Raw genomic sequence first — 12,943 nt, forward strand, 5'->3', positions numbered from 1 at the left:
ATCGCTTCTGCTTTTCAGTCGATAGATTCGCACTATAAAGCATAGGCCTCCCCCAAAGATCCCTGCGATTACCGGCCTTGCGCTACCTAAGAGAACATTTGGGACCCAACGACTATAAGTTGCACGAGCGATGTTCCTCGTCTTTACATATGTAAATTCAATGAAAGTGTTTGTAGATACACAGGTTGATCAGTTATAGGTTTGAAAGTTTTAAGTCGATGAATGTATAGCCCATTTGCTGTCATTTGATGTATGCTACACCTTATCCAAAAATCAATGAATAATGTAAATACTGAATTATATAATGATAACAAAAACGCTATCGAAATTCAGCTTATTACATAAAAAAATAATTATTTTTAACTTTCTGTCTTAGCCTACTTACTGCCAGATGTTATTGGCTTGTCGTTTTTCAAAAGTTAAGAATAAATTAATGGATAATATTTCAGAGTGATCACTTTCTTGATTTTAAATAAAAGTTAATCACTTTGTACAAGTTAAGGTTTAAAAAATATTTGTTGGAAAATTAGCTACACATTTAACCCTTTTGAGTTTTTACATAATATTGGTTGATTAAATACAACTTAGAAGAAGCGTTACACAAATTTATTTTTAATCGCTTTTTGATTACGTTAAGAAATATTCATTTCGACAGTTCACGAAGCATAGTCAAGGCTGGGTCAAAATTTGCCTTCAACGCGGGGTGGACCTTGAATGACCGGTAGGTCGACAAAGGTTAAGACATCAAAAGTATCGATAAAGTGCCAAGAAAAGGAAAAACACCTGCTTACCTTTTGGGTAAAAGACTTGTAAATAAAGCAGTGTATAAGAAAATGGCTCATTGGCATGTAGAATTGAATTTAATATTCTTTATTGTACATACTAGGAAACATATACATAGTTTCATAATTATAAACAAAAAAGTACTATCGGCAGTCTTATCATACGAAGCAATTTCTTCCAGACAACCATAGTATAGAAACAGTAGAAGTATAAATAACGTGTGGTTAACGCGTACAAAACATTCATATACATAAACATACATATGGATATAAATAACCTAATTTTATGTTAATAAAATAAGGAGTAATCGTTTTTCATCAGTTTTGTAGTAAAACGTCCATTGCTGGGCACAAGGGATTTCTAATGGAATATGTTGGAGGCGGCTTTAATAAAGTCGTCTGTCTACTTTGTGGCTGGACGTATTACGCTGCGTTTGCTGTTCTGTGATTTTCATTCGACAACCTAAAGGCACCAGCGACTATCAGTTTTGTGCGCTTATTTTTAAAACATCCTATAAATTTACTACAAATCTATAATAACAATCTTATTTGATTCTTTAACTGCCCCAACAAATTTAGTATTATCTAGTTCTTGATCATTTGCAGTTCCGTTCCCGGAAAAAAAAAACATTTTTCTTACTACTTTATTTATTGATTATCCATAAAAAGTTGTCAATTACAAAAATATAAAAATCACTTTTTTATATGTCAAAACATTAGTTTTAACCTGATTACATTTTAATTGTAATGCCTTTTTGCTTGGCTTGACGTCAAATATTTAATAGTTAGGAATAGATGTTAACTTAGTGATCTGTAATGAAAAGAAAAGTGTTGATTTTACTAATCAGAGTCCTTTTATAACCTAACGTGGGGAAGCTTTTTACTCTATATATAATTTAAAAAGCCTTTAACAAATCAATCAAAAATAACAAATTTTTACGTTATCTGACATTTCGGGTTCTTTTTATAAAATTTCGCAAAATGAAGGGAACGTCGGTACAAAATAATATATACAAATAATAACGAAAACAGGTCAATATTTTAACCCGAATTGAAATTCTTTCAAGTTGTTTTTTCTTTATAAAGTGACATAAAAAGTTGTGTTCAACACGGACTTTTAGTAAAAGTTTTAATTACTTATTTCCCAATTAAACGAAATACTTTTAACGGTGACTCCAATAAAAATTTGGAACCTCTAATGAAATTTCGTTGTTCTTAGTAATTATTTTAAATATCTGATATACTTTATAAGAATAAATTTGTTTTCTTTTTCGTAAGTTCGATTTATTAACCTGAAAGTGAAAGTAGTACACCACAAATGTACCTTAAAATAAATCAGTTGCGTGAAAACTTTGTGTAACTTATACCTACAAAAAAGGAAAATAAAATTGACCTTAGAATGATGAAAAGAGAAAGTGTTGCCAATTCTTATTCAATGTCTCTAAGTGCGTACTTAAAGTATGTAACACGTATGCACTCAAAAACATCAATATCACAAATATCCTTGAGTATATACTTGTTATATATGTACATATATTATAGACGTACTTAGTACAGATTTATTAATTTAAATTTTTACTAAAGCTAGTGAACAAATCAGCTATACACAACTACTTACTATTTGTATGTTTGTTGTGTTAATGGTTGTGTTAATTTTATCTTTAAATCAATATTACAATCTTGTGAAAGTTTATATCTTTTACAGTTTGTCGAGTCAAGTGCACATCGGATTAACTGCTATTTATTGTTGATTATTCCAAAATCACCGTTAGTTACTTAAAAACATTCTTAGTCGTTCTGATCGAGAGAGCCGGAAATGGTTGTTTACAGCATATTTATACAATTTAATGTTTTAGTGACTAAGTGTTATATGGATAAAATATCTATTCGAAATAGTTGTATAGTATATATGTTATACGTATATCACGGGTGAGTCAAATTATCATGAGTCAAATTCAGCTTCAAAGATTTTAAATGGTTTATGATGGCACGTTTGACGCGGTCATTAATTCAGTCACCATTGGTGGTGTAAATGGTTAGGGGTCTGATCGGTACCTATTAGTTGTAAGTCTTTTAATTTGGGATCCATGTAAAACCATTAATTTTGCCAAAAATTACGCATCCATACTTTAAAAATGACGCAGATTTCGAAGTTTATAAATATACATGTAAATAACTTATACTTTTTGTATAAAAATAATCATGCTTTAGTCAACATTTAAGACCTGTTTTTTATTTTATGCGGATTGTAAATAAATATGTATCTTACCTAAGTAGAAATTAATGCATAATTAGTTAAGAAGAATCTTTTTAATTTTATTTTAAGTAAAATTAATGATGGTACGTTGATCTAGTTAAAAAAATTGTACATCCAAAATAATTGTTCTAAATAGTAATATATTTTAACTTTATAATTACTTAAAATTAAAACGAGGTTATATTATCCTTTTATTTAATGAAATTGATTTAGCAGTAATGCAATTAAACCTTTTTCTGTCGAGTACCGATATAAGGTTATTCTTATTAGGCAGGTTAATTATCTCCACGTAAAATGTTCAACATATTATCTAAATAAACGATGAACTGAAATTTATTCCATCACAAAGGTATCACGTAGTAAATTAAGTGCTATTGAACAGACTTTGTCTATAAATTTTGCGGATAATATTTGTAATTAAATTAATAATAAATTAAATTTGTTTTTATTTAATCAACAAATACCTGATTGAATTTTGAAGAAACGACTTTAAAAGTAATTTCATGGTTGTATGATAACCACATCAAAATAATATACATAAACGTGTACATTATAATTAACATAGTTATGCATACAGCGTAGCAATCACGTAGCGCGTAGCTACCTACAAACTTCCTACATTTTTATTATACTACTCTCGTTCCTCCTACTGTGTTTGGGGCAGGGAGTTCACTTTCTCTTTTCATCATTCTTCTTTCACTCTTTTGAAATTCTTTTATACTTTCCTTCTGTCCTTCACAATCACTTTTTTTCCTTCTCTTTCATATATTCTTTCACGCATCACCTTCCTTCGCTCGTTCCTATTTCTAAATGACAATGTGATACTGTTATATAGTTTATACTATTATTTAAATTTTGATTTCTATTAATAATTTTCTTTCCAGTAAAACTCTTTCTGTATTTAATCGTATTAACCATATTACGCTTCTTAGAGTTAAGTTGATCTTTGAGTATTATTTTTGTTTATCGTGGACTGGACCACCTTCTTACAGAATTCTAGGAAGAAAGGTCGACATTTATCGTCGCCCATGAGAGAGGCAACATTTTCTACTTCTATTGTTCTATCCGCTGCGATCTAAACTTCCTACATAAGAAAAATCTATTTGAATAAAATTGTTTGAATAGTTATTGTTGATATAACGTAAACCTTTGTTTACTTTGGTAATTTATTTATACATTAAAAAAATTAGTTTAAGGTAACAAGTGAAAAATAAAAAATAATGTAACTATCACCATCGTCTTCATTTCAGCTATTGGACTTTCACTGTTAAATATAGATTTTTCCTTAAAAATTTAAAGGTCCTTAGCATCGTCGTTTGTTGATTGTGTGAGTGACTCATACGCTGCGATTGTTATTCTTTCAGTTCACTTTAACATTCTAATTTGCTAAATACGTAGCCCAGTCGCTCAATTTCGATCGTCTGAATCTCCTCAATACTGATTCGATCTAATAATCATATAGGTTTGTATTATAATGATAAGCATGTAATATACTAACTAATCAAAAAATTCAAATTGATATAATTACTCACTTGTTAAATTTAGAATATTTGTTATAATTTTGTCAAAGACCTACATACGTCCTTCAGCTGAAATTATGTCGATGATGTTGTCGAAGATTAGTACAAGAGAAATTCGCACGTAAATGATTGATAAAACATACAAGTTTTATTAAAAACTACATTTAACTATATTAATGTTTAAGCTTGTTCTTATAGAGTACTTTTTCCTCTCTTTTTCAGCTGATAGACGCCCACTGCAAGCCATAGGACTCCGCGAAGATCGCCACAATGTTTTGTCCTGCTCGCATCCACCGACTTCCCTACCTTAACTATGTCATCGGCTAACCCAGTATAGACCAGTTTTATACTAAAAATATTATTACTGTTTTGGGAACAAACTGGTTTCAGGTGTATATAATTATATATAAATTGTAATAAATTTTGTTGCTTTTCCGACGCGGGGCTGATCATGCCTTCACAAATAAAGGGAGGGTATGTTTCTTAATCTATCTCCCGGGTTTAACGATTTTATTAGTGGCCGGTATCCTTATGAAGTATTGTTTTATTATTAGTGAGCAGTCGTGATACAGTGATGTTACATATAGACGGTCGTAGAGTGTGCGTCTTTGTATACGTTACAGTTTATATAGATTGATATTTATTTTTTGAACGCAAAATTTAATTTCTCTAATAACTTCGTTAAAGTATTCATCCCAATTTTCGATTTAATATTTTCAACGTGCATCTGACTGACGAGGCATTCACATTTTAAATGACCTCTTCATTTCGAAAAAAGCAGATTGCAGAAGAAGTTTTAATACTTTATAGCACTCTAAAAGTAAACTGACATAAAAATCAAATATCGTGTTATATTAAATTGCGGATATAGAGAAGTAACATAGAGAAGTACTCGTAACTTTAAAATTGTGATGTTTTTTTATTTATTACTCAGTGTAACATAATTGAGACACCCTCACTAGCGTAAACTCGACAACTTTTAATTATCCATGTCGTTATGTTAAATTTCGCTGAAGCTTTGTTGTACGACCTACTTTAGGATTCGTTGTACATTTTAAACAGATTATGATTCTGGAGTATTGTCGTAATATGTGTAATAAAACGCACATGTTAAACATTTAAAAATAAATTTGAAGTATAATTAGGTGTATTACAGTTCTAGTACTAACTCTATCTATCTTGCCACACGTTTTATCGATGGACACATATGTACTACATACTTTGTATTAACACCATTATCATGCCCACCGCAGGATGGCCACTGCTGTACAATGGCAACGGCTTACTTCATAGATTTCCAATAAGATCGGTTCGAAGCTATCTGCACTTTGTATCTTTCGACGACCTTAAAGTCTGTTTCCTTTGTGGGTGGAACCTCTGCGTTTGCAAGTCCGAAGTCACCATTCCAGAACTTTAGGTATTAAATGATATATAAAGTATATCTCATGTAAAGTGTCATTAATTTGTATGATTTACGATTTATATGATTTACGAATCGCGAGCGAAGTTTATCAGTAATAGCTTGATTATTAATCCGTAACAAGTTTTAGTTAAAAAAATTAAAACTTATTTTAAAAAATGTATGTACATACCTGCTCGACAGATCCATACTGTCTCCTGGAGAATACGCCGCGTCGAGAAATTAATTCACTCGCCGAAGAACTGTTGACAAAAGAAAAGAAGCAATCTTTAATTAACTTTAAAATATAATACAAAAACCACTATTTATGATTTATGGATGAAATTATAAACCTAATATCTATAAGCGTATAAATTTCTATAAATATTTGTCGTACAATGTACATGTCGACTTCTACATATTTGTCCTTCTTCTATTTCCATATTATGATTGTCTATAAGAAATCGCCTTGAGCGGTAAGACTATTTCCTTCTGTTACGTTTACAACAAAGAATATTAAATTAATTTAACATTAAAATATGAGTGACTTATTTCAATATTTTAATGTAAATATAAATCTAAGTAGTGGACTTCCTTAATCGTAGAATAAATTAAAAAGATTTTATTTAATTATTGGAATAGGTTTTCTAGTATATAAAACCGTTTTCTTAGAATGGTCTTCGTTGTTCGTATAGAGACAGGATGCCCAATTTCCTATTTTTTTGTTTTCTTTATTATTTTAAATTTAAATTATTGATAAAAATATATAGGTTTAATGACTAATTTTTATTCATAGCTTATCACAGCCTTAAGGGTTTCATATTTTACAAAACGGACTCCATTCATAAGTCGAACCTGCGACCGACGATCGTAGAGCTGATTCGTAGCAGTTAGTCTAGTGCCGCTTTTATATTAAGACATTGTTTATTTTTTCGTAGTTTTAGCCTAAAGATACCCACAACAAGGTATAGGCCAAAGATATCGATATCGAGGATATACCATAATCGTTAGACTTGGCAGACGAGTTGGCGATCACAGTGTGGTATTATGGTACGCAGAGGACGCTACTGCCCATCTTTTGAAAACTTGTTAATGAGCAGTAGAAATCCTATGTAATTAATGCACAAATAGTAAATTATACATAAGACTTATTCCAGGGAATCGAATCCACAACCTGCAGTCTCAAGTCTCAGTCTTCTACCACTAAGCTATTAGTTTTTCAGCTCAACTGTTTGTTTTTTTATATTTTGTAATTATCTAAAAACTGTAGCGCAGCATAAATTTCCTATATTATTGCATATTTCAAATTATAAATATAGTACGAGTTATAGCAATACACATATATACATATGGGATAATAAAAAACTATTGACATTTAATATGCTCATGTGACCTTTTGTCTCCAACCCTTTCTTAGGCAATTACGTCACAAACAATAGCCCTATGTATCACTTAAAGTCAACGCGACCTGGTTTTGCACAAAGCTCAGCTCTAACCTGAATAGATGAATATAATTTTTTTTACAGATAATGGGGAATTTCGTCCGTTTTTAGAAATATACCATGTTGTATTGTTTAATCATAACGACAATGATTGTATGTTTTTAAAAAGTAAGATGTTGTCTATTACTGTTGGATAATAATAGAATACAAGAAACTATCTTTTAAGTTGATAAGTATGTTTTTGCTTTTATTTTGTTTGAGAAAAGTTGAAGATATAGAATTAATTTGTCATTTGATTTTTATTAATTTGTGAAAAATAATGAAAAACACTTGTCAAACTAAAAGTCACAGATATTTTTGATGCAGTTGTATAATATAGTTTAACCTCGTAAAACAAAGGCCATTCCCAAAGGTATCTAAGGGGAGAATACCATAATCGCCACGTTTTGCAGGTAGGATAGCTATCGCAGTGTGGTATTATAGTACGCAGAGAACGCTGCTGCACATCCTCTGGAAACTTGTTTGTGAGCAGTGGCACTCTTAATAATCAATTAGTGCACAAAGTGTGAATTCTATTAGATTGTATCTCGGGCTCGAACCTGCGACCTGTGATTGCAAGTCTCAGTTCTCTACCACCCAAAATAATTATTAACTTAATTAACATGTAAAGAATAAATAAATGAAACATGTTGTTGAGTGTTATTATTTTAACATGTTATGTACGGTTTCAATGTATATTATTACTTGTACGAGTATTACTAGTATATTGTATTATCCATTGTTTTACGTTTACATATCTAATTAAAAATTAAGCTTGAATTTATTAAGACATGAATAAAGACAACAGATAAATAAAGTTATTGTTGAATCCTGTGAGCGTAAAAAAGCCTAAAAAGATAACAGAATACGTAAATGTTTTATATTGGTAAAAAGCTTTTTGTTACAATTTCTTTCAAAGAGATTTTAATATAGCTATTGCAATCGTTTTCAATGAATGTTACATAAAACATAATATATTTTCACTAAACCATAGAAATGAACTGAAAATAGAAAAAACAAAGAGTTTGTTATTTCATAGAAAACAGCAAAATATAACTTTTTTACAATAACATTCATAAATAACAAACAAAAATATAGGCTTCGATTAAGTATTGTTTGATGTTTTATAACGAACTTTATTAAAAGTTAAAGAACTATTTAAAATTATTTCTTTCTATTTATGATAAGTTGATTTCACATTGATAAGGTTAGAAAATTTACTTCAAGGAGGTCGTATGTAAGTAATTATATTGTTGTAATGATATTAAGATTCGTCGTCGTCATCGTCGTTTCAAGCTATAGACACCTACTGCAAGCCTGCCCTTAAGATATCTATAGAGGGATATACTATAACCGCCACGCTTTGCAGATGTTTTGGTGATCGAAGTATGGTATTATGGACGCGGAGGACGCTGCCCATTCCCTAAAAACTTGTTTGTGAGCAGTGGCAATTCTATACAATCAATGGTGATAGTATTATGCAGGGGTAATAGGCCTTCAAGGTCGATACTTGATTAGGAAGTGTTGTTTCAGCTTGGACAATTTACATACAATGTTATGATTTTTAAGTAATGAATTTATATAATTTTTTTCGGTGTAAACTACGACTAGACTATTTTGCTTGAATTTACATATTCAATATTAGATTTAAGCACTTGAAAAGTTATAGCTTCAGTTAAATCAGGGATGAGGTCAAAAGGGGTTAGTTTGCGAAGTTGGACGGATGTTGTCTGTTATAAGTTACGAACAACTTAATTGAAATTTACTATCATGTCAAAGTGCGGCATTGTTCGAAATATTTAGACTATTACTAATAAATAATCATATTTTTTTATAAATATGACACAATGATCGTTAATAATTATTAGTTTTATTGATCGATACAATATTTTATGGCTTATTTGTGTATTTCGAACAGTGAGTAAAATTTCAAAAAGAAACAAATCAAAAATAATTTACCACTGATTTGTCAATCGACAATTATAACGTAATTAAAAAAAATTCAGCTGTGAATTTTTTTTTGCACGAAAACAATTTTTTCTTTCAATTAATCGTCCGTTTGAGATTTACATAGATGTTTCTGTTACGAAAGTAAGAATTAATTTAAAAATAAAATAAGAGTTAAAATTTAATGTTACGTAACGTGTGAAGTTGATTTATTCAGACTTATTTTAACGGTAAGATTAAAATTAAAGCTAACGTTGTTTAGTTTAATATTAACAAATTTTATAGAAATTAAAGCACACATTTACTGGATTTATTTAAAGGGAACATCTTTTTTCTGATATGTATTAAAAGTCATTACGTGCCTATTAAAGTTTGCGGACTTGATAAATGTTCTGGCCTAAAAGTTTAATTGAAACAACTTTTGACATGACTGAGTATAGACAGAATTGTTTATAGTTTGTGATTATTCTGTTGAAAAGTAGTTTTTTTGTTGAATTATAGTTTGTAGGAGGTAATTTAATAAAGATTATCTAAACTTGATATATTAAGACAATCGCTACCTCCATCACTGTCTCTCATTGCTATAGCTATAAAGCATATATAAATCACCGATTGTAGCAACATTAAAAGGATAACAAATACGCTAACTGGCGATGGTCATAATTATTATTTTTGATGTAGCGCTTCCACTACTGGACTTGATTGAGCAGGCTGTATCCATCATATTCTGAAAACCTAAACATGATCGTATCATATTTCTGTCCTCCTTGATGGTGGACGTCCAGTGCTACCCGTGCCAGTCCGTGGTCTCCTCTCCTTGTAGATCTGAAGTTCCCAGAGGCTCTCTGTTCTACGTCATATGTGCTTATTTATCACTTATTAATAACATATTTCTTAATACTAACATAATTTTTATGAAAACTACATAAATATTGCCATATATCATTATACGTTTACTTCTTTTATTCATTAGACAATTTTCTAGAATTATATAGATGATAAATAAAATGATGACAACAAATTCGCGTGTGTGTTTGATAATAATTATATAATATTTTGTAACTCTTTTTCAGATTATATTCATATCGCACTAAAGCATTTTGAAAATGAACATCGATGGACGGAGATTTATGAAACAATAAGCCCGCAGAGGATTAAAATTGGTTTAATCTAAAAATATTGTGTTTATTACATACACCATGGCTTGTACTAATCTGTGCTGCAGGCTTTTTGTTACCAAGTCAAAACTAATCTACAAAACGATATTCCACACCGTTATGACTTATGCTTGTGAAATTTGGGCGCTGACATAATGGTGAGAAGATGGCATAAATATGAGTTTAAACTGGAAATGTTCGTGAGAAAAATCTTTAAAGCAATTTTCGGACCGATCCGAGAAAATAACGCCGCGTATCGTGTAAGGATTTATCACGAGCTGAACGATTTGATTCACAATGAAAAGACTGTGAGGTTCTGCAAGTCACAAAGCCGAGATAGAGAAGCTATTTTAAATAATAATCAAATCAATAATATCCATATAACACCATTTCCAAGTGGACCTCGCAACAAAAAAAAACCTTGAGGAAAACCCAACAAAAGGGAGTAAGGGAAGATCACAGGAGTGTTGGAAAGAAGATACCCTGCCAAAGAGTGGCGAGATGGAAGAGGATCGTTAAGAAGGCTCACAAAAGGTTGTAGCGTCACGTCTAAAATCATTGCCAGAGATAAATTTTATTTCAAAAACCTGATAATTTTAAAACAATATATTCTAGATCGTAATGATTTTTTTTATTCAATATAATTTAATTATAATAGAAATATTTCAGATAACTTTCTTTACATTGACTGCATAAAATACAAAAACAGGAGCATTAATACTTATAGCGGTTGGCAAGTTCATTAAAATGGGATAAGCGCTTAGGATCAGCATCTATTGTCCCGAAACCGGGACTGCCATTGGTGACTTCATTTGGGGAGCATTTTGTACGTACTTAGAGTAAAATATTACTGATGTTAGCGAGGATATTTTTAGTTTCGGTAATGGTTATTTTTAAGGTTTTGTATAAATGATGGGGCGGTTTTTTTACATTGTCACCACTTATTATCTCCTATAATAGCACAACAATTTATTTACTTAAGATGTTTTCATAAGAATAAATATTATTATTTCTCAATTCAATTTATAGTACAATTTTGTTATTGTCTCTATAAATGGCCATGAGATTTTATTCTGGATTTAATATGTTCTCGTTGATAATTCGTTTCGTCAAAAACTGATTTTTTTTTATGAACTTACTTAATGCCTGAAAAGTTTAAACATATAATTAAATAGAGAAAACTTAATTTTACCGTGTCTGTATATCAACAACAATGGGCTGCGTTTCTAAATAATTAAATAAAAAAGCGTATTTGTGCGTTAAGAGATTTTTATCAATTTATTATATTAAACTATTGATAAAGACTAAGGTTATTTTTAAAAATAATCCACATAAACTAAAATGATCACCGGATGTCAGCAAAGCGACTGAAAAGATGAGATTTCGAAACGGTTTCCGATAAAATAGGCGATTGATCGGTACGGTCTTAGAGATAGAAATACGTTTTACGAATAATGTTTAAAATGCTGAACATACAGCATCCTTTTGTCCAATATTTTTAAAACGGAAATTGAACTTAACTGAACTTAAATTGAAAAACATGCACAAAACCTTTGTCGAGTAACGACACGCTTACGATTTATAAAATGTAATTAAGATATAAGTGTTGAGCACATGCGATACTAATAATTACATAAAGTGAAACAATGCCATTATTAGATGTGTATCCAATCCACCAATAGAGATCAACTAAACAAAAGAACAGTAAAGAAATCATTAGAAAACTTTTGATCAAGTTAGTAATAATGAAATGGTTTTACAAGCAATTATTTACAACCACTACAGAATATTTACCACACATTTATTTTCATTTTACGAATATATCAATATATTAAGTTTCATCGCCATTATTTCATCCCTTAGATATCCACCGCAGGATATAGACCTCCCTTTAGAGATTTCCAGTATGATTGGTTAAAAGGCTGCATCCATCGTATTCCGACGACTGTAATTATGTCGCCTGGAAGCTTAGTACACAATTAAAATTATAAAAAAAAATAATTACGCGATGCATCGTACTGAAATTTATAGATAAAATATTTATTTAAATATTATATGCATTAATGTATACGCAAATATTTTTATATACTGCGATAAACTAACGAATTTTATGATGATTGCATTATATTACACCGAACCTCTTTGATAATACTCAAATATATGGGACAAACAAAGGCCTAGAGATAAAATGGGACTAATGTAGCGAACAAAATTGACAAGATATGTTCTTGTTTTCGTCTCCAGTATACTGGTAATGGACTCGTAAAAATATTACTAGTATAGATTTTTTGTATAACAGTGTTCTTTAAATTTAAAATACATATAGTCTTGTCCAGGGAAAATTAAGATAAAACAAAAAATTGTAGATACAAAAACCTATTTTGGTGTTCTTAATTCTCT

At 30.2% G+C, this 12,943-nt stretch overlaps 1 protein-coding gene across 1 annotated transcript in view; it reads right to left on the reverse strand.

Moving 5' to 3' along the window:
* Positions 1-12,943, reverse strand: part of LOC137929738 (GTPase-activating Rap/Ran-GAP domain-like protein 3) — an 84,502-nt gene that overhangs the window by 40,265 nt on the left and 31,294 nt on the right. The window contains exon 2 of the mRNA XM_068772810.1: positions 6,152-6,221. Coding sequence (XP_068628911.1) covers positions 6,152-6,221 — 70 coding nt within the window. The remainder of the gene's footprint in view (positions 1-6,151; positions 6,222-12,943) is intronic.

This window comes from Battus philenor, unplaced genomic scaffold (assembly GCF_028537555.1).
Source record: "Battus philenor isolate CCGP_79_NKW_IND1 unplaced genomic scaffold, ilBatPhil1.0.hap1 SCAF_5, whole genome shotgun sequence".
NCBI classification, from domain to species: domain Eukaryota; kingdom Metazoa; phylum Arthropoda; class Insecta; order Lepidoptera; family Papilionidae; genus Battus; species Battus philenor.